The sequence below is a fragment of the Moschus berezovskii genome, chromosome 22, assembly GCF_049115385.1.
Source record: "Moschus berezovskii isolate FMDL1 chromosome 22, NW_MosBer_1.0, whole genome shotgun sequence".
Taxonomy (NCBI): domain Eukaryota; kingdom Metazoa; phylum Chordata; class Mammalia; order Artiodactyla; family Moschidae; genus Moschus; species Moschus berezovskii.
In genome coordinates, this window is record NC_142481.1 from 59,485,648 (window position 1) to 59,508,668 (window position 23,021).

The 23,021-nt window shown below is 42.4% G+C and overlaps 1 protein-coding gene across 1 annotated transcript in view; it reads left to right on the forward strand.

Moving 5' to 3' along the window:
- ADAMTS18 (ADAM metallopeptidase with thrombospondin type 1 motif 18) overlaps positions 1–23,021 on the forward strand; it is a 159,341-nt gene that overhangs the window by 81,636 nt on the left and 54,684 nt on the right. Inside the window, exons 5-12 of the mRNA XM_088830827.1 lie at positions 2,169–2,362; positions 2,621–2,704; positions 4,346–4,505; positions 5,094–5,199; positions 7,273–7,410; positions 9,624–9,777; positions 19,492–19,587; positions 22,741–22,889. Of these exons, the coding sequence (XP_088686953.1) occupies positions 2,169–2,362; positions 2,621–2,704; positions 4,346–4,505; positions 5,094–5,199; positions 7,273–7,410; positions 9,624–9,777; positions 19,492–19,587; positions 22,741–22,889 (1,081 nt within the window). The remainder of the gene's footprint in view (positions 1–2,168; positions 2,363–2,620; positions 2,705–4,345; positions 4,506–5,093; positions 5,200–7,272; positions 7,411–9,623; positions 9,778–19,491; positions 19,588–22,740; positions 22,890–23,021) is intronic.

Sequence of the window (23,021 nt, forward strand, 5' to 3'; positions counted from 1 at the left end):
CAGATGGTGAAGAATCTGCCTGCAATGCAAGACACATGGGTTCAATCCCTGGGTCGGGAAGATCCCCTGGAGAAGGGATTGGCAGCCCACTCCAGGATTCTTCCCTGGAGAATTCCATGGACAGAGGAGCCTGGCAGGCTACAGTCCATGGGGTTGCAGAGAGTCAGGCATGACTAAGCAACTAACTCAACAGACTTCCCAGTTAATGAGAATATTGGCACCTGATTGGAGGTGGCGATGGAACATAGGGAAGCCTTGGACTTGGCTTGTGACCTGGGCACAACCATCTGCATTTTCCATACCAGCAGTGTCCGACAGAAATATAACATCAGCCCCATATGTAATTTTAAATTTTCTAATAGCCACATTAAAAAATGCTTAAATAGGTAAATTAGCATGAATGATATATTTTATTTAAGCCAATATATGCAAAATATCATCTCAGTATGTCATCAATATAACCAGTGAAGTACCAATTTAAATAATGTATTTTATATTCTTTTTTCATATTAAATTTTAGAAATCCATTTATTTTACACTTAGAGAACAATTCCAAATCAGACAATAAATTCTCACCAGAAATGCTTAATCTGTATCTAGATTTTATAAAACTTAAAGGTGAAAAGTAGACTTACACAGTCAAATTGTTCCATATGTAAAGTTTTTTCAATAGCTGAATCAAATACTGTCTTTTAAATATAAAATAAAATTAATAAAAATTAAAAATCCCATTCCTTCAGTGGCACCAGCCACATTTCAAAGTCTCAGGAGCCATGAGCAGTGTGTGACTACATAGTTGGAGAGGGCAGCTGGGTGGTACCCAGGAGCAGAGGAAGTGGGTGATCACTAGCGGTCATGAAAGACAGTGTCTAGCACTTTAATTGATTTCAGGGATTTGGTATTACTGAAATATCCTTTTTTAAGGAATATCCTTTTTTGGTGTGAATTTGTAATACTAGTGGTATTAAGGATAGTGATGATATTCATAGTGGCAATGACACATACTTGATATGAACTATAAAAGCTAATCTTTAAAGCAGCTTTATGATTAGATATTATACTCATTTCACGGATGAGGAAGCTGAAACTCAGAGTCATTTATCAAAATGGCCAATTGAAGTTTTAAACTGAGCTCTAAATGATTGGATCATTTCATTTTTCTCTGTGGAGAGCTGACTTCACTATAATGACTGTACCAGTTGTCACAGTAATAAATGGATCTATAGTACATACAGTCCTGAGCTTTCCAAATGCGTGTTTCCTTCCCAGCGGCCCTTGAATCTGTCACTGTCTGTTAACTAAAGGAATGGTGCCTAATCTAACAGGTACTTTGAGGTCTCTGCTCAGACACTATGGCCAGTATCCATGCCTGCACCTTATCTATTACAAAGCATTTAATAGAATTTTAAATATCACTTCTGACTATTCTGTTTCCACAGCAACTAAATTAATATTGGGTCAAAGAGTCCTATTGACCACTTATTTTGTACTATATTAAAGTTTGTGTTGATGAAACAAGAATGTGGGTGGCATTCTACAGGATACATATTTGTAAACTTTAGTTAGAAAATAATGTACAAACTGTATATAGAAAAAAAGGAGAAGGGGCGGCAGTGGATGAGATGGTTGGATAGTATCACCAACTCAATGGACATGACACAGCAAATTCTGGGAGATAGTGAAGAACAGGGAAGCCTGGCCTGCTGTAACCTATGGAGTTGCCAAGAGTCAGACATGACTTAGCGACTGAACAAGAACAACAGCAATACAAAGTGTGATAATGAATTCAGAAGCAAAGGAAAATGTCTGTGTCTGCAGTTTCTAAGCAATAAAATAAAATGAGCATTTTAGGTTTTTAAAGATTCTTCCCACAATACTGATTTTTCTTGACCTACTCTTCCAGCTAGAATTGTAGCTTCTTTTCTTTGACTCTTTGGAGAGCACTTTTGAGTTGCTCAATCCATTTGTCTGTCCATCCATTGTACCTTCTACTGAAAGAGTCTCTCCTGAGCACAAATTAGGTCCAAAGTCCCAGAACAGGTACAGTGGCATCATTTGTCAGGAGATGAGTGAAGTACTAGTTACTTGGTCTCCCTTCTCCCCTTCTTTAGATGTCTGTCTGTCTCCCCTGCTGACAGCCCTTCCAAATGCTCTTCTGTTCCTTGTAGATGCCCCTAAGCCTCCCACAGAGGACACCTATCTCAGGTTTGATGAATATGGGAGCTCGGGACGACCCAGAAGGTCAGCTGGCAAGTCACAAAAGGGCCTCAACGTGGAAACCCTTGTGGTAGCAGACAAGAAGATGGTGGAGAAGCACGGCAAGGCCAATGTCACCACATACATTCTCACGGTCATGAACATGGTAGGAGACAGTCAGGACCCCAGCCCTCTGCCTCCCTGAGACAGCTCAAAACCACGGAATTCCCGTGTGTGAGTTCAACAGCAGATGCAACCATGTATTGAAAAAATGACGTTGTAAGGAAATTGGCTTCCTACATAAATATATTTGATCAAATCAATGCATACTCGCTCATAAATATGTCTTATTGATCTTCCCTTGCAGTTTTAGAAATTTAATTTTTTTTTTTCACTTTTCTCTGATTTCAATTGGTTTCAACAGGTTTCCAGCCTCTTTAAAGATGGGACCATTGGAAGTGATATAAACATTGTTGTGGTTAGCCTCATTCTTCTGGAACAAGAACCTGTAGGTGCCACACTTCATTTCTTTTCTCTTCATTCATTCTGCCATTCAGGATACACTTAGCGAACACCTACTGTGTTGCCACCCCATGGCATTGTCATTAGAAATTCAACTTTGAAAATTTCAAATTACCCTCAAGGATAGTACAATCCAATAGGGTTGTGTATTTGAATACTAAAACATCACAAAATGATAATTTATATATAAACATACAATGTATGTGTAGATATACAGTGCTATCAAATATGAATAAAAGTGCTTATGTAATATGACTACGAAAAGTAAAAGGAATACAAAAGGTAGAACATAGATATTATAAAATATTATATAGGCTTCACAAGGAAAGTGCATTTGGGAGGAGATTTAAATGTTAGCTGGATTTGGCAACTTGGAGATTCCAGGTAATTACAAAAGGATATTTTGAAAATACACTGAAAATAAGTCATCCGAAAATTCTGGTATAAAGCTTACTGTGTCCCAGCACCACCTTAGGTACTACAGAAAATAAACAAGGGACATTTAACTGCCCTTGACTTAGTTTCAGGGAGATGCAAGCAGAACATATCATCAAGTGTTAACTTGTACAGTACCTCCTGCTTTGCAGTGTTTTGATGTTACAAGTGTATTTTCTGAGGTGGGCATTACCAATCTGACTATTTTTTAAGTCCCCTAAGGCTTTTCCTCTTCATCTGTAAACCCAGTAATGAATGGACAAAACAGAGAGTCAGAGATGAGGCAAAAATGAATATAACTGCCAGGTCTCTAGGGCTCCAGAGTTTAACAATGTATCAAATTATTCTTAGAATTTTAGAATAGAAGAAAAGGTGTATGTTGTTTGGGAAATACTTCTAATTCACCACTTATACTGTTCCCAAGGACTCAAAGTTAGCAGCATCCTAATTCACTGATAATTAAGGGTTTTGTCTAAAAACTCTCAACTTGACCCAAGTTAATAGTTCTTAGGAGAAATCTGATTAAAAAAATATTTTAAGAGTAGATCCTTGCTTACCCTTTGAAAGTGAAAGTGACAGTGAAGTCGCTCAGTCGTGTCTGACTCTTTGTGACCCTGTGTACTGTAGCCTACCAGGCCCCTCCGTCCATGGGGTTCTCCAGGCAAGAATACTGGACTGGGTTGCCATTACCCTTTAGAATATTGTAATTATTTGTTTCTTCATCCATTCAGTGAGCTTTCAGTTTATTGATTGATGGACTGTAACCTGTGGTGTGCTGAGCCCTTTCCTGGAAATTTTGACATAGGAGTAAGCAAGCCATGATCAGTTCTGTCCTCATGCTCAACTGAAGGATCCACTGAACTTTACCCCACTAAGTAATAATTACGTTGTAAAAGTTGTAACAGTTCTATAAAGATGGTGGTGTTTCTAACTGATGCCAATTTATTTGTTATAGAAATACAAATGGTCACAAAGCACACTACCAAAATTCTGTAGTTACTTCCAATATTGTGAACATTTACCTGAAACAGTTTTAAACACCAATTATGTCCAACCTTAGCTCAAGTGTTTTCCCCTGTTGACCCTTATCCCAGAAATGTGATGCTTCTGTGTTTGCCTGTACAAATGGAGTGGCGCCAGCTTCTCACGTCTGTCACACATTCACACTGTGATCTGTGCGGGTTTCCCGTAGGGAGGATTACTGATCAACCATCATGCAGACCAGTCTCTGAACAGTTTCTGTCAGTGGCAGTCTGCCCTCGTTGGAAAGAATGGCAAGAGGCATGACCATGCTATCTTACTCACGGGATTTGATATCTGTTCCTGGAAGAATGAACCGTGTGACACGCTAGGTATGATATGAACACATGCTCATGCACACGCATGTCAGCTAAAAACACAGGCTGGAAACTTTCTGTTGGGTGAGTGGTTCTTGGGATTCTTTATAAGGAGACAATCTTTAAATTGTGGGCTATCTTCATTGTACCCTCTCTGAATATTGTTCTGTTTAACTGAACAGTGTGGAACGGGGGCCTCTTTACTTTATTCTTGTTGTGTTTTTTCTTTATTAAACTTTGTGATGATCCTGCAGGCATGAGATCGACTATTGTTTATGCAAGTTGTAGGTTATTCCCAAAGCATCTTGAGTGCAGAGCTGGATAGCTGAAAAGAGCCTGCCTAGTCTCTGTGGCATTCAACTGTGCCCCTAAGTAGCATGCTTCTTTTAAAAAGTTATTTGAGCTTTGAAGGACTCAGCTGAATGTATCTTTAGAAAGAAACAAAGTGTTAAGTTTACTCTTATCTATTTAGAGAGGACAGAGAGCCATGTACCTTAAGCATTTTACTGCAAAATAAATAAATAAATAAAAGTGTGCACAGCATTTGGACATCCAAAATGATCAGGAGTGTTTCCTTTGGATTTGAAATTGCTCTCTCAACAGGGTTCGCTCCCATCAGTGGGATGTGCAGCAAGTACCGAAGCTGTACCATCAATGAGGACACAGGGCTTGGCCTGGCCTTCACCATTGCTCACGAGTCAGGGCACAAGTAAGTGAGCCCTCGATGCACCGCTTTATGAAAGCCAGTTGGGTGGTTCATTGGCATTGCTCTAATGATTATTATCAATCTGGGTGGAATAAATTGAACACATCTTATACAAGCTTTACGATAGTACTTGACTCTTTTTTTCATTTGTGGAAGTTGCTCAGTCATGTCCGACTCTTTAAGACCCCATAGACTGTAGCCCGCTGGGCTCCTCTGTGCTTGCAGTTCTCCAGGCCAGAATACTGGAGTGGGTAGCTGTTCCCTTCTCCAGGGGATCTTCCAAACCCAGGTCTGCCACATTGCAGGCAGATTCTTTACCGTCTGAGCCACCAGGGAAGCCCATGAATACTGGAGTGGGTAGCCTATCTCTTCTCCAGGGGATCTTCCCAACCCAGGAATCAAACTGGGGTCTCCTGCATTGCAGGGAGATTCTTTACCAGCTGAGCTACGAGGGAAGATCACACTGAACTGTAAGAAGGGCCCAAAGGCCAGTCATTGTCAAGGCTCTCGTTGAACAACATTTGATAGCTACTTAGTATTCCATTGTGTGTGTAAATGGACTTTGTTGTTGTTGCTGAGACTGTAATTAACATGGCCTAATAGTTAAATTATGAAGAAGACAAGTCATAAAATTTTGATAAAACTTTTGACATGTACCAAAGAAAATGCGTATTACCTTCTGATAGGCTGTCAAAGTTAGAAAATTTAAAAAATTTTAAGTTCAAAATGCAATTCAGACCTGGTTTTCTTATGTCTGGAAAACTACACTAAGGTGCTGGTTTAATGACCTTTTCCTCTGAGAGGAATGGCTTTGATCTCTCCCCACCGTATCCCCATTTCTGTGACTCTTACTCTTTGTTTTGGTGCTTTATAAGTAAATTTCCCTCTGCTTTTGACTTTCAAAAATAAATTTAGAAAGACTGTCTCCCAAACAAACCCCTTAGCTTCTTGGTTAGGTACAATGAAGAACTGAATTGGGCAAAGTGGAGCTTGGGAAAATGCTTCCCCTGAGTGTATGTTGAGGTTAATAAATACCTATGTGTGGATCCGTCACCTCTAATACCATGTATTAACACATGTATGCTGAATCTAGAAAAGTAGCATAGACCTTATTTTTTGCAAAGCTGAAATAGAGACATAGATGATGGAGAGAACAAATGTATGGACCCCAAGGGGGAAGAGGCAGTGGGATGAACTGGGAGACTGAATAGATATATACACACCACTGTGGATAAAGTAGATAACTAGGGAGCCTGCTGTACAGCACAGGGACCTCTACTCAGGGCTCTGTGGTGACCCAAAAGGGAAGGAAATCTAAAAAAGAGGGGATATGTGTATACAGATAGCTGATTCAGTTTGCTATACAGTAAATACTAACAGTGTTGTGAAGCAACCAGTAAAAATTAATTTAAAAAATTTTTTTAAATCCCTGGGGCCCTGACTGATCAGCTCACAGTATACAGCCATCCTGCTGTTACTAGTGTGATAAATTGAGAGGAATGATGGGGAAATGGCTGGTTTGTAGATGAGAGTCTCAAGAGAATCGTTGTTGTTCAGTCATATCCAGCTCTTTGCAACCCCATGGACTGTAGCACATCAGGCTTCCCTGTCCTTCACTAATCTCCTGGAGGTTGCTCAAACTCATGTCCATTGAGTTGGTGATGCCATCCAATCATCTCATCCTCTGTCAGCTGCTTCTCCTTGTGCCTTTAATCTTTCCCAGCATCTGGGTCTTTTCCAGTGAGTAGGCTCTTCGCTTCAGGTGGCCAAAGTACTGGAGCTTCAGCTTTAGCATCAGTCCTTCCAATGAATATTCAGGGTTGATTTCCTTTAGGATGGACTGGTTTGAGCTCCCTGCTGTCCAAGGGACTCTCAAAAGTCTTCTCCAGCACCAGAGTTTGAAAGCATCACTTCTTCAGCGTTCAGTCTTCTTTATGGTCCAACTCTCTTTTCTTACAGTTTCCGTAACTCTGTCCCTCACTTGGGCTCCCTGATTCTCAGTACATCTTTTTCATCCTCTGCTTATAGTTTGGAAAAGGGGTTCAGGGAAGCCTTTCTGTCTTCCTTCTGTTTCAGTTTCGGCATGGTTCATGATGGAGAAGGCAACCCCTGCAGGAAAACGGAAGGCAATATCATGTCACCCACGCTAACCGGAAACAACGGTGTGTTTTCATGGTCCTCATGCAGCCGGCAGTACCTCAAGAAATTCCTCAGGTAAGAAGACAGGCCAGGGCCAAGGGAGTTCCCAGGTTTGGAGAAGGGGCCGTGAGCGGTGCTCAGTAGACATGGAAACAGATACTTGGTGGGTTGATGACGATGGTGATATTGTCATGACTGTTGCTGAAAGAATACACGGAGGGCCTAATACTGTGCCACATGTTCTCCACTCAATGCCCCAGTGAGTCCTCACATCAGCCCTATTATTACCCTCGTTTTAGAGTTGAGGAAATTGAGTCTTAGGGTGGCTAATAGTGTTATTGAAGGTTCTACAGCTGGTGCGTTGAGGACAAAAGACACACTTAGATCTGTTACGACTCCAAAATCTCTGCTTAGAACCGTCTCCTCTAAGACATCCAGAGGTTGCTGGGTATGTTATCTTTTTATTGTGACTGATAATTTTAATCTAGTCAATCAACTTGGTCATAAGAGTATTAAAAGTACTAAAATAGAATGTTTGTTTTTACAATGAATGGAGCATTGTGGTGATTGGCTGTTTTGTTTGAAATGGCCAGGAGTCAACTCGGTGTCCAAAAGACATCCAAAGGGCATGATAGCTATATAAAATTCCTTCAGTAACTCAGAACTCCTAGATTTATTTTATTAGTAAAATGGGAGTTAGGAAGGTAGCACTGTTTGATTCGTATTAAATGATGGACACTAACTTGAAACTCTTTGAAGTTTCCTTTGATTTTATTAAATATAATACGTATTTAACCATTTGGACATTATGCTACACTAGAGGCATTAACGGCAACCCACTCCAGTGTTCTTGCCTGGAGAATCCCAGGGGCAGGGGAGCCTGGTGGGCTTCCGTCTGTGGGGTCACACAGAGTCAGACACGACTGAAGTGACTTAGCAGCAGCAGCAGAGGCATTAGACATGTATGTATGTATCTTGTTTTATATGTGTGTAGATATACCTTGTTAATCTCTGTTGACTCACAAGAACACTCAGGTTCTGAAGGCATCTCCTCCTGACCAGGTATTAGAGAAACTAACCAAGTTTCTTTGGGAATTAATTTTCTTAATACTTTTTCTTTAACCTGTACCTCTACGTATCATTTGCAGATGTTTACAGAATTAGCCATACACACAGGCAAGGATGATTCAGTAGAAGGATGTCAAGCCAAATGATGCCCCAAAGGACAATGAAATATTGGAAAAGCTTTGCTATGTGACTTTGTCACATAGGAGATTTTCTTACTAGTTTTCGATTTGTGGTCTGGGGCCTAAAGTTACCTTTCCTATTTCATGTGAGAATTAAATCAATAAATATGATAAATCAAGGTCAACTTAGTATAAATTGAATTTCTTACTATAAATTGAATGTCATGAATAAAATATAGTTAAATTCTTTTGGCTGATGACAACAGTAAGAATAACAAAAGCTAACTTTGAATGCTTCCTGTGCTGTGTTGACCGTGTTACTTTGTCTTGCTTGATCTGTGAACAACTCTTACAGAAGTCAGATTATGTTAATAATCAGATACGTAGGAGTTGGTCATATTGGCTTGTTTGACTAGGACCCCCATCCGTCTGACTCCAAAGTCATGTGTAACCACCATGATGTTTTATCTTTCACTGATACCCTAGTTTAATTATTTAAGTAAGTGGAGATAAGGTGCATGAAGAACCATCCCATTTGGACTGTGTTTTTTTCCAGCACATCCCAGTTCAGTATACCTCAGGGAGATTGTTCTGTTTTGTTCCCATTGTATCCTTTCTCCTGATTTCTTTCAAAAACCTTATTCATTTGTTGCTCATAAAGATTACTGGAGGTAAAATACATCTTTGAGCACACCCCATTATCTGTTTAAAAAAAAAAATAGCATGACTTTCAACTTTGTGGAGACAGGTAATTGTCCCTAGTTTATTTTATGACTTTAGTACTCACCACAGAGCAGGCACTAAGTAAAAATTTGTTGAATATTGTTGAATGAGACTGTTGGGGAAAGTTTACTTTTCCCCTCTCCTCGCAGGTCAAGCTTAACCAATCAGATAGCTATAACTTCTAGTCCCATGTAAACACTTTGTGGGCCTATAAATTTCATTTTCTTAGACAGAACAAGACTCACTCTTAATTTTAAGCACATGCCTATTTCTTTGCCATGTTACATTTTTCTTTGCATGAATGCATTCAGAAGTATAGTGTTCTGTGTGGCTAGATCACAGATAAACATGGTAACTAATGAGGACGTATTATTGCAGCACACCTCAGGCTGGGTGTCTGGTGGATGAGCCCAAGCAAACAGGACAGTATAAATATCCAGACAAACTACCAGGACAGATTTACGATGCTGACACACAGTGCAAGTGGCAATTTGGAGCCAAAGCCAAGTTATGCAGCCTTGGTTTTGTGAAGGTATGTTTGCTTGTGATTTCAAACTTACATTAAGATTCTATGGTGTGTCTGTGTACCTAACAGAAGTATAAACGTTTGGTTTGCTAAGGCCAAGGGTTAGCGTCTGGGTTACCTCTGAAATGTCATTTGTTTGGCGTGATAATTAAGTGGCAATTTTACTGTCAATGAATTATCCAGACTTATCCCCCGTAGACCATGCCTGGTTTAAATACCAAATTCCTCCTCTGTAGACGATTTTATCACAAGTAGTAAATCTAGATACAATGGCTTTCACCTAATGCTCGTAACGGTTTTTGTTCATTTCGTTGTGTTTCATACTCTTATTTTTTAAATTAATTAATTGGAAATGATAATTACTTTACAATATCGTGATGGTTTTGACCATACATCAACATAAATCAGCCACAGGTATACATGTGTCCCCCATCCTGAACCCCTTCTCCCACCTCCCTCCCTACCCTATCCCTCTGGCTTGTCCCAGAGCACCAGCTTTGGGTGCCTTGCTTCATGCACAGAACTTGCGCTGGTCATCTGTTTTATGTGTGGTAATATACATGTTTCAATGTTATTCTCTTAAATCATCCTACCCTCGCCTTTAATGTAATTCATATAAGATCATCACCCCTTCAGAATGCGTACATATACCTTTTACAGTAATATGAAAACAATTTTTGGCGGGTAACTTCTTTTGGTATGTAAAAATTCAAGGTGTATCTTGAGTAATTTTAACAAGATTTTTGTGTGAAATCTGTCTTTCAAGGAACACTACCTATTTTGTAAATAAGTTTGTATCATTTTTTTTTTAGATTCTGCATCTAAGTGATATCATATGATATTTGTCTTTCTCTGGCTTACTTCACTTAGTGTGATAAACTTCCCAGGTGGTACAGTGTTAAAGAATCTGCCTACCAAATGCTGGAGACCCAAGAGACATGGGTTTGATCCCTGGGTCAGAAAGATCCCCTGGAGTAGGAAATGGCAATCCACTCTAGTACGCTTTCCTGGAGAATCCCCACGGACAGAGGATCCTGGTGGGCTACAGTCCATGGGATCACAAAGAGTCAGACACGACTTAGCGACTAAGCCCAGCACAGCACATGATAATCTCTAGGTCCATCTGTGTCGCTGCAAATGGTACTATTTCACTCCTTTTTTATGACTGAGTAATAAAGTGCTGCACTCAATATGCCAGCAAATTTGGAAAACTCAGCAGTGGCCACAGGACTGGAAAAGGTCAGTCTTCATTCCAGTCCCAAAGAAAGGCAATGCCAAAGAATGCTCAAACTACCGCACAATTGCACTCATCTCACACGCTAGTAAAGTCATGCTCAAAATTCTCCAAGCCAGGCTTCAGCAGTATGTGAACCGTGAACTTCCAGATGTTCAAGCAGGTTTTAGAAAAGGCAGAGGAACCAGAGATCAAATTGCCAACATCCGCTGGATTATGGAGAAAGCGAGAGAGTTCCAGAAAAACATCTATTTCTGCTTCATTGACTATGCCAAAGCCTTTGACTGTGTGGATCACAAGAAACTGTGGAAAATTCTGAAAGAGATGGGAATACCAGACCACCTGACCTGCCCCTTGAGAAACCTGTATGCAGGTCAGGAAGCAACAGTCAGAACTGGACATGAAACAACAGACTGGTTCCAAATAGGAAAAGGAGTGCGTCAAGGTTGTATATTGTCACCCTGCTTATTTAATTTATATGCAGAGTACATCATGAGGAACTCTGGGCTGGAGGAAGCACAAGCTGGAATCAAGATTGCTGGGAGAAATATCAATACCCTCAGATATGCAGATGACACCACCCTTTTGGCAGAAAGTGAAGAGGAACTCAAAGGCCTCTTGATGAAAGTGAAAGAGGAGAGTGAAAAGTTTGGCTTGAAGCTCAACATTCAGAAAATGAAGATCATGGCATCTGGTCCCATCACTTCATGGCAAATAGATGGGGAAACAGTGGAAGCAGTGTCAGAGTTTATTTTTTTGGGCTCCAAAATCACTGCAGATGCTGATGCGGCCAGGAAATTAAAAGACGCTTACTCCTTGGAAGGAAAGTTATGACCAACCTAGATAGCATATTAAAAAGCAGAGACATTACTTTGCCAACCAAGGTCCATCTAGTCAAGGCTATGGTTTTTCCCGTGGTCATGTATAGATGTGAGAGTTGGACTGTGAAGAAAGCTGATCGCCGAAGAATTGATGCTTTTGAACTGTGGTGCTGGAGAAGACTCTTGAGAGTCCCTTGGACTGCAAGGAGATCCAACCAGTCCATTCTAAAGGAGATCAATCCTGGGTGTTCATTGGAAGGAATGATGCTAAAGCTGAAACTCCAATACTTTGGCCACCTCATGCGACGAGTTGACTCACTGGAAAAGACTCTGATGCTGGGACGGATTGGGGGCGGGAGGAGAAGGGGACGACAGAGAATGAGATGGCTGGATGGCATCACCGACTCGATGGACGTGAGTTTGAGTGAACTCTGGGAGTTGGTGATGGACAGGGAGGCCTGGCGTGCTGTGATTCATGGGGTCGTGCAGAGTCGGACACGCCTGAGCGACTGATCTGAACTGAACTGAATGTTTCATTATGTATACATATACCACGTCTTCTTTATCCGTTCATCTTTGCTGCACACCTGAAACTAATACAACATTGTTAATCAACTGTGAAAGTGAAAGTCGTGTCCAACTCTTTGTGTCCCCATGGACTATACAGTCCATGGAATGCACCTCTGTCCATGCAGTTCTCCAGGCCAGAATGCTGGAGTTCCCTTCTTTAGGGGGTCTTCCCAACCCAAGGATCCAACCCTGGTCTCCTGCATTGCAGGTGAATTCTTTACCAGCTGAGCCACCAAGGAAACCCAAGAATACTGGAGTGGGTAGCGTATCCCTTCTCCAGCTGATCTTCCTGACCCAGGAATTGAATCAGGGTGTTTAACTATACACCAATATAAAACTTAAAATTAAAAAAAGGAAGACTTATCTTTTTATGAAAAAGATACATGGGAAAAAGCAAAAGTCCAGGAGGCAGAAATGGGAGAAATATTCTTCTAATTGGTCAGCAACCACACCACTGACCATCTCAACGTCACTAAAAAGTAGGATCATTTTTAAGTTGGTTGCTTCCTAGTATCCAAAGAGAAAAGTGGAAATCCTAGGTGTCTGGAGACCTGGAAATTATGGAGATTTATTTTCCCATCTCTGTGTCTGTTCCCTCTCCTCCTCTCTCCAATCTCTTCCTTTTCTCTACCACCGTTCCCACCCTCAGCAGCGCCACCACCGCTCATCAACCTGTAGCAGTTGCTAAGCAAGCCTCTGCTCCACACCTGGCGTTCCGCTTAGAGACATAGTTCACTTTTCCTCAACCTTCACAAAAGCCTTTTGAAGGGAGAATTATCACGTACTTTTTAACTGGGGCTCAGAGAATTCCGTTTGCCCAAAGCCACACAGCTTTTAAATGGTAGAGGTTCAACAAATCTCTTCACCTATACTGATGAGCAGGGTGCTGCCTCCTCATTTGCTAATACCAGTGTTTTCTAAACTTCAGCATGAACATTCAGTCCTTAAGAACTACTTTTATTAGTTGTGCCATATCTCTGTATGATGACTCACTTGTTGCTTTTTTATGAATCACCTCACTTGAAAAAAACCATAAGTCCAGTCCTGAGAAATAATAACCCCCAAATCATTGGTTTGATATGGGATTATGTGTGTTTCTAATACAATTTAAGTGCATAACTATTAGAAAAACTTGTGCACACACCATCCACATTTTTTTGGTATATTCTCCATGGAGCATGGATCTTAATTTGGCAAACACTAGTCTATCATATGTATAAATTAACAAATTCACAATTGCTTCTAACTAAGGTGAGGCTTTTGGCAGAAAAAGTAGTCATTCTTTTCTTGGAAAAAGTTTATCTGCTAACTTTGTCTCTTGTCATTCCTTTCTTAAAGGTATTGCTAGCTTACTCCTTTGCTAATCATATATGCAGCACTAAATATGCAACAAATGCACAATTGGTAATGACTTTGATTTTCCTTAGAAATATAAAGTGAGCTTCTAAAATGACTATTGGGAACTCTTTGGTGGGCCAATGGTTAGAGCTCTTCACTTTCACTGTCAAGGGTGTGGATTCAATCCTTGACTGGGGAACTAAGATCCTGAAAGCCACACTATGCAGCCAAAACAAACAAACAAAAAATGACTGTCATTACTTGAGGATCATATATTCAAGAAGCATTTGTCAGATGTACAGGGTTTAAGCAACTATCCTGAACTTACAGATCTTTCTCTGGAACCAAACCATATTTTTGAAAGATAGCATCTCAGTGTGATGATGTTTCTTAGGAAGTGGTGCCGAGGGATGTGGAAGTTCTAGACTAAAAGACTGCAGAAATTGAAGAAAGCACAGAAGAAGGGGTGTCTGGAGAGGCCGGAAGATTTGATATACAAATATCAAATCATTGTGTTGTATGTGTGCTCAGTCGGGTCTGACTGTGACACCCTGGACTGTAGCCTGCCAGGCTCTTCTATCCGTGGAATTCTCCAGGCAAGAATACTGGAGTGGGTTGCGATTTCCTTCTCCAGGGGATCTTCCCGACCCAGGGACTGAACCCACGTCTCTGTGTCTCCTGTATTGGCAGGCAGATTCCTTATCACTAGCTCCACCTGGGAATCCCATATGTCAGTTATTTTGTTGTTGTTGTTCAGTCACTCAGTCCTGTCCAACTCTTTGCGACCCCATGGACTGCAGCACACCAGCCATCCCTGTCCTTCACCATCTCCTGGAGCTTGCTCAAACTCATGTCCATTGAGTCAGTGATGCCATCCAACCATCTCATCCTCTGTCGTCCCCTTCTCTTCCTGCCTTCAGTCTTTCCTACCATCAGGATCTTTTCTGGTGAGTTAGCTCTTCACATCAGGTGGCCAAAGTATTGGAGCTTCAGCATCAGTCCTTCTAATGAATATTCAGGATTTATTTCCCTTAAGATTGACTGGTTTGATCTCCTTGCAGTCCAAGGGACTCTCAAGAGTCTTCTCCAGCACCACAGTTCAAAAGCATCAATTCTTTGGTGCTCAGCTTTCTTTATAGTCCAACTCTCACATCCATACATGACCACGGGAAAACCTGTAGCTTTGACTAGACAGACCTTTGTTGGCAAAGTAATCTCTTCTTTTTAATATGCTGTCTAGGTTGGTCATAGCTTTTCTTCCAAGGAGCAAGTGTCTTTTAATTTCATGACTGCAGTCACCATCTGCAGTGATTTGGGGATCCAAGAAAATAAAGTCTGCCACTGTTTCCATTGTTTCCCCATCTATTTGCCATGAAGTGGTATGTCAGTTATACCCCCAGTAAAATTTATTTTTAAAAGAATTTGACATTGGGAGGAATAAAGAGAAACTTTCTAGTATCTAAATCATAGCTACTTTGTGATCTACTAAATATACTACATCACATTTCAACTTCTAGCAACTCTCCCACAGACTTAGATTCCAAATATATTGATGGTCTTGTAAGTTTTTCAGACATTTCCTGCTTGGAGGTCCATAAGTCTTTGTGTGCTTTCCATCCTGAAATGCTGCGTGGCCATGAGGACAAATATCTCTCATTTTTTATTATTATTGTTAAAGATTCAGCTCAGATATTAACTCCTTTTTTCCCCCAAGGAAACTTAAACTCCACTTTCCCTGAGCTCTATTTTTACCCTTTATGTCACCTTCATAGACTTGTGATACTAATATTTTAACTGTCTATGTATATCTCTTGCCTCAATAGATAATGTCTGCAATGCCTGGCATGTACCTGACGTATTAACAGATACTAAATAATTATTTATTTGATTTACAATGGTAATCAAAGTCCACATATATCTTGTGGCTGTTGCACACAGCATGTGGGATTTTAGTTCCCTGAACAGGGATCGAACCTGTGTCCTTTGTATTGGGAGCGTGAAATCTTAACCCCTGGACTACCAGGGAAGTCTGATCAAAGTCGACACATTGCTAGCACTGCCATTTTTAGAACGTGGAAGATTTTACCTCCATCTCTTTCTCATCGCTCCTCAAGGAAGCAGGAGTGGCTTCTCTTGGAGAAAGAGAGGAGCCAAAGATGACTCTGGGGTTTGGGGCTTGTGCAGCTAATAGGATGGGGGTGTCATAAGTGAGCTGCTGAACATGGAACAGATTTGGGGGACAGCTGGGGAACTGTGTTTTGGTTGTGTTAAATTTGAGATGCTTGATGAAGTTGGATTGGCAGAGACCTTTAACCTTTGTGCATCTCATACTTCCCTTAAAGGGGCATCCAGTCATTAGAAACAGTAGGAGAAGGTGGGCACCCAGGGACTGGACAGAACAACGGACAGTGCTGATACTCTCCTTAAAAATCACATCCAGGCAACCTGAGACCTTTGGGGTCTCCATGGTTATTTTCTTTTTCTCTTAAATTATGACTTAAGTCTAAGGAATTATAGATAAGGAAAAGTTAGACGAATAGGCTGAAAAAATAAAAAGAGGTAAGAACAAGAGAAAAAAAAGTGCAAACTCTGATTTCTGTTTCCTTTGAGAGGAAGCCTGCTCCGAAGGCTCTGGGGTCGTCAGAGTGCGTCGTTGGCTATAATTACACTTGACTTCTGTGCTCCACCACAAAAGAAATAACACGTTCGCACAGCCTGTCGCATTTCACTCTGGAATCCCTGTGTTTCTGTGTTTTGCTTGATTTTTTTGGTCTCCTCCAGCTGCCCCTTTTCCTCAGCCCTGTGGCTTGGCGTTGGCCATGGAATGGGGCCTCCATTGCTTTGGTCCTCTCTGGGGCCATTTTGGTGGCTGCCACACTGGCTCTGGGTGTGGGTTATGGCTTGACCTGGGCTATAAGAGAGAAAGCAGTTTAATTCTGAAAGCCTTTCTCGCTGCAGCTTTGTTTCTGTGATGCCCTCCCATCCCTCCATTTTGATAGAGACGGGTTTTTTCCACCTTAATTTGTCCCTCTTGGCTCTAGGGTGACCCAGATGGGAACGCACGGAGATGGTGAACTTCATTCATCTGTTTGGAAGGCTGGCTTACGCTTTCTACTAATGTCAGTGACAGGTCCTCTTCCATGGGAAACGTTTCCGTGTTGTGTCTTACGAGCTGTGTTGAGATTTGGAAATACTTTGTGCAAGCGTGCTAAATCACTTCCGTCATGTCCGACTCTTTGTGACCCCACAGACTGTAGCCTGCCAGGCTCCTCTGCCCATGGGATTCTTCAGGCAAGAATACTGGAGTGGGTTGCCATGCCCTCCTCCAGGAGATCTTCTCAACCCAGGGATCAAGAGGTCCTTCCCTTCTCTTTTTAAGAGACACGTTATACAACCCACAAGACAAGTCTCACCGCCTGTACCTCCCATTTTCCTGTGTTTTCTCAGTTTAATGGAACACGTTTGTTGTGAAAGATTTCTTAACCGTGGAATCTCTGTTAACTGGAATACTTGGAGAACTGGGTGCCTGGTTCACTGAATTTTCAGGGGTCCAACAAGCGACTATAAAAGTCATATTGTTTCTTCCCTTGTTAATGTTTTCCCCAAAATGGACCTTGGTCAATAGAATGTGGCAAATGAAACACAATGACTCTGGTGATTCGTGATTTTGACCTTCTGTTTATGATGTCATTCTGAAAAGCAAGTTTACCTTTTGAACTGGAAGGAATCTGGTTCAGTCACTTTACTTTATAAATAGACAGTCAAGGGGTAGAGAAGTTGAGAGCTTTTTGACATCCGTTGGTGGTAAATGCAGATCCAGTGTGGTGGTCAAGGACCCAGACTCTGGAATCCGGCCACTTTGCCACTTACCAGTTTGGTGACTTGACAGCTTGAAAGTGTCAGTATCTTACTTAGTTCTCTCATCTAAATGAGCTGATATAAGGCAATGGCCCCCAGTCTTTTGAGCACCAGGAACTGGTTTCATGGAAGACAATCTTTCCATGAAGCAGGGCAATGGCAAGGGAGTAGTTTCAGGAGATTCAAGCACATTGCATTTATTGTGCTCCTGTGAGAATCTAATGTCGCCACTGACCTGGCGGGAGGCAGAGATCAAGCCGTAATGAGCATGCGAAGGGAGCAGCTGTAAACACAGATGAGGCTTCTCTCACTCACCCGCAGCTCACCTCCTGCTGTGCATCCCGGTTCTTAACAAGCCTGTACTGGTCCATGGCCTGGGGCTTGGGGGTCCCAATATAAAGGACTAGTGCCCACCACTAAATGATGTTAATGACAGTATGGCTGCTGTAATAAGTTTCCATGAACTGATTGAGTTAAAACAGTTCAAATGTATTTTCTTGCAGTTCTGGAGGTAGACCTCTGAAATGCATCACACTGGTCTAAAGTCAAGAGTTGGTGAGGTTGTACTCCTTCTGGAAACTCTAGAAGAACAGGCATTTTTCTTGCCTTCTCCAGCCTCCCAAAGCAGATTGTATCTCTTGATTCATGGCCTCCTCCTCCCCCGTCAAAAGCCAGCAACACCTCCCTGAGTCCTCCCCACAGTGCCGTCTTTCTAGTTCTCTTCTGGCACCCTCTTTGGACCCTTGTGATGACCTGGGGTCCATCTGGAAAATCTGAGACTGTCTCCATCTCAAAGGCAATGGATTAGCACCATCAATTTTATTTGCAACTTTAATTCTCCTTTGCTATATCACCTAGGACAGTCTCAGGTTCCTGGAACTATGACGTGGTTATTTGGGTGTAGGGAGGGCATCATTCTGCCTAGTACAATCCAGCTTGTTGTTGTTTAGTCACTCAGTCGTGTCCAACTCTGTCACCTCATTAGCCCGCCAGGCTCCTCGGTCCATGGGATTTCCCAGGCAAGAATACTGGAGTAGGTTGCCATGTCCTTCTCCCATCTTCTGCCATTTCCTTCTCAACCAAATAAATTAGCTTGAGAGTTAATTTATTTCATAGGTCTGGTGTAAGAATGAAGTTGTCCAAATCCTTGAAAGTTATAAAGGTCAAGAAGGCAATGGTGATTACACTTTTATCCTTGGGAATAACCCTTCTGAGGCAAATGCTGATTTTATCACTTATTCATAGATGAGGAAACTGCTGTTTAAAGCTCTTCTATGGCTTGTCCATAGGTCATGCAACCTGGGAAATGCAGGGCAAGACTTTGAATCAGAGTTGAATTAATCCAGTCTTGATCTATTCTACTTTGATGATGGTGGTGATAATACTGGTGATGGTGATCATGATTAGATGCCGAATCTCCTAGTTAAAAGTCTCTAAGTACAGAGCTTTTTGACATCCATTGGTGGTAAATGCAGATCCAGTGTGGTGGTCAAGGACCCAGACTCTGGAATCCGGCCACTTTGCCATTTACCAGTTTGGTGACTTGACAGCTTGAAAGTGTCAGTATCTTACTTAGTTCCCTCATCTAAATGAGCTGATATAAGGCAATGGCCCCCAGTCTTTTGGGCACCAGGAACTGGTTTCATGGAAGAAATCTAAAAGCTCTGTCTCCTAGTCATTACTAAACACTTACGCATATACAGATAATGTAGAAATTTCCCGCTTATCCATTTGCTAGGATGTTTTACTAGTTACTTTGCCACCGCTAGCTTCACTTGCCTCGCCTTTCCAGATAACATCCCATTTCAGCCACTTCAAAACAGAATACGGTGTGAACAGCTTTGGACGTTTTCATTTTTATTGTGTCATCACACTCACCAGACCCTTCTTTCCTTTCAGGACATTTGCAAATCCCTCTGGTGCCACCGAGTGGGCCACAGGTGTGAGACCAAGTTCATGCCCGCCGCGGAGGGGACCGTCTGTGGCTTGAGTATGGTAAACTGCATACTTGCTAGTTTTTAGTTCTAGAGACTTAACAACATGGTGGACCCAAACTATTTGTACCATGATCTCAAAATGGAATGCTTTGGCTGCATCTATTTTCTGACTTTGCTTTAAATTTACTAGCTATTCTTTAGCAGCTCTTCTAAAACTCAATGCTAACATAACCGAGTTGGCTCCATTTTTTTTAAGAAGGGTGTTTTCCTTCTGTCTTTGTTTTCCATTTATAGATGGAGGCTTGGGCTCAAGTGTTTCTCCTTCAGTGAGCTGGAGGGTTTCATTGTCTGTTTGCTGTTTTAACAATTTCTATTTATTTATTTGGCTACGTCAGCTCTTAGCCATGGCACACAGAACCCTCTTTGGGTCATGTGGGCTCTTCCTTTGCAGCGCACAGGCTCTCTAGCGGTAGTGTTCAGACAAAATAGTTGCAACACATGGGCTTAGTTGCTCCACGGTATGTGGGCTCTTAGTTCCCCAGTCAAGGATTGATCCCATGCCACCTGCATTTCAAGGTGGATTCTTAACCACTGGATCACCGGGGGTATCCCTCAACTGCTTTTTAAACTTGATTCAGTACAGACAAGGCTCAGGAAGCAGGTATTTCCTTTAGTAACAAAGAAAGGACTGTCCCTCCATACAGCACATTTGAGACTTCCCTCCCAGGGCCATCACTGAGCTTCTGACATGCCCGATAGCGGCATTCTGTCCCGTATAGCAAATTCTCTTAGATTCAGTTCAGTTCAGTTCAGTCGCTCAGTCATGTCTGACTCTTTGCGACCCCGTGAATCACAGCACACCAGGCCTCCCTGTCCATCACCAACTCCTGGAATTCATTCAAACTCATGTCCACCGAGTCGGTGATGCCATCCAGCCATCTCATTCTCTGTCGTCCCCGTCTCCTCCCGCCCCCAGTCCTTCCCAGCATCAGACTCTTTTCCAGTGAGTCAACTCGATTAGAAATACCTAAATGCTGTAATAGTTGTTGTTCAGTCACTAAGTTGGGTCCAACTCTTTGCGACCCCACGGACTGCAGCACACCAGGCCTCTCTGTCCTTCACCATCTCCCGGAGCTTGCTCAAACTCATGTCCATTGAGTCGGTGATTCCATCCAACCATCTCATCCTCTGTCATCCCCTTCTCTTCCTGTCCTCAATCTTTCCCAGCATCAGGGACTTTTCCATTGAGCTAGCTCTTTCCATCAAGTGACCAAAGTATTGGAGCTTCATCATCAGTCCTTCCAGTGAATATTCAGAGTTTATTTCCTTTAGGATTGGCTGGTTTGAGCTCCTTGCTCTCCAAGGGACTCTTCTAGCACCATAATTCAAAAGCATTAATTCTTTGGCACTCAGCCTTCTTATGGCCCGACTCTCACATCAGTACATGACTACAGGAAAAACCATAGCTTTCACTATATGGGCCTTTGTCAGCAGAGTGATGTCTCTGCTTTTTATTATGCTGTCTAGGTTTGTCATAACTCCTTCCAAGGAGCAAGTGGGCTTTTAATTTCATGGCTGTAGTCACTGTCCACAGTGATTTTGGAGCCCAAGAAAATAAAATCTGTCACTGCTTCCATTTTTCCCCCATGTATTTGTTTGCCATGAAGTGATGGGACTGGATGCCATGATCTTAGTTTTTTGAATGTTGAGTTTTAAACCAGCTTTTCCACTTACTTCCTTCATGCTCATCAAGAGGCTCTTTCCTTCCTCCTCACTTTCTGCCATTAGAGCTTAGGCTACCGAGTTGAACCCCAGTTATTAGTTAGTATCTCTTTGCTAAATTTCTCTCACTCAGTTTTTCACTGCTATATGCTTTGTGAGAGTTGTGTTAGTCACTGTGTATCAAGTTTCCCCCAGCCTCTGTGGCAACCTTGTGGACCTATAAGCAACTTCATAAACTGTAGCTGCTTCTGTTATTCTTGTTGGCTGTTGTTATTTTGTCACAATCACTGAGCTTAGCCCAGGAAAATCATATTCCTGGTGGGGAGGGTTCGGATTCATGCTTATGGTTGACAAAATCCTCAAATGACCCATCGTCTCCCCTTCAAAGTTCTGAGGCATGCTGTATGATTTCGTGCAAACTCTGACAAGGCAATGAATCTGGGGAAAGAAAACTGGGGAAGCTCATCAGCGTGGCAAGGAATTGAGAGGAAGTCCTCTCTTGACCTCGTCACAATATACTTGCAATCAAGCCTCGCAAACAGTAAACAGCCACGAAGCCAAGGGTGTCACAGGGGAAAAGTAGAGGTTTGAAAGTGAAAACCCCCTTCCCTTAATTCAGTAACCAAACCCCTTTGGTAGAACCTGGCACGATCCAAACCCCCACTCTTTGGATCTCATTGCAGTGGCTTTTAGGCAAGTGTGCAGTCATGCTAAGTCATGCAGAACTTGCTCATAATAAAAGCACTGCAGGGGGAAGAAAACCACTCCTTGGGGGCCTCCAAGGACAGAAGGAACCCGCATAACTGGACTGGAGGACAAAGGAGAATGCAGACGGAAAGATCGTCCCAGAAAACAGCAGCAGATCACCAGCCCAGAAGAGACCCAGAGCTAGCTCGGAAAGGACACTCTGCCCAAAGTCATCAGCCGGACCTTTCATACAGACAGAAGGGCAAAGGGTGTTACCTAGAAGCACAATTTGTGTGGCCTGAAAGCTACTCCATTTCATCAGAAGTGTTCTTACGGGGATGGTTTGGAATAAAAATGTATGCGTAATTATACCTGTCTATCTGATGCGATAATCATCATGATCAATTCTGTGTTCCTGTCTGAAAAACTGATTCCCTTGGAAGGCATGAGCCCGGGGTTTTCTGTGCCCCCATCATTTGCAAATGTCAAGGGAGCCTCCATGGTCACGTCTGCACTGCCTCCCCGGGCTCTTGGGTGGACCCTTATCTGCACATGTCACCTGGACGGCTCGCAAAGCCTGTCCTACTCAGCCCGCTGGTGACAGACGCCCTTTCCCATAGATGTCAGCCTTTCAGAATGTACGCGGTGACCACGGGGTACTGGCAGGTGTGGCTAGCAATGCCTTGAGAGCATCTGCAGCCTCCCGTTTCCCACCAGACGGGTTTTTCCCGTTGTCCCGCAGGTGTCTAATCTCCGCCTGCTTTCCCAGCTAGTCTCTGAATGTCACACATTGTTTTCACAGTGGTGTCGGCAAGGCCAATGTGTCAAACTGGGGGAGCTGGGGCCCCGGCCTGTCCACGGCCAGTGGTCCACCTGGTCGAAGTGGTCAGAGTGTTCCCGAACGTGTGGCGGAGGCGTCAGGTATCAGGAGAGACATTGCAACAACCCCAAGTAAGCCTCTGACAGAAAGTCCGTGTTTGTAAGACACGAACTTTCAACCTGTTCCATCTTGCCTATTTGTTTGTCTTGCTTATGCCTGTTTTTAAGGGTAGTTTTCTTTCTGGTTAATAGCAATCAACGAGG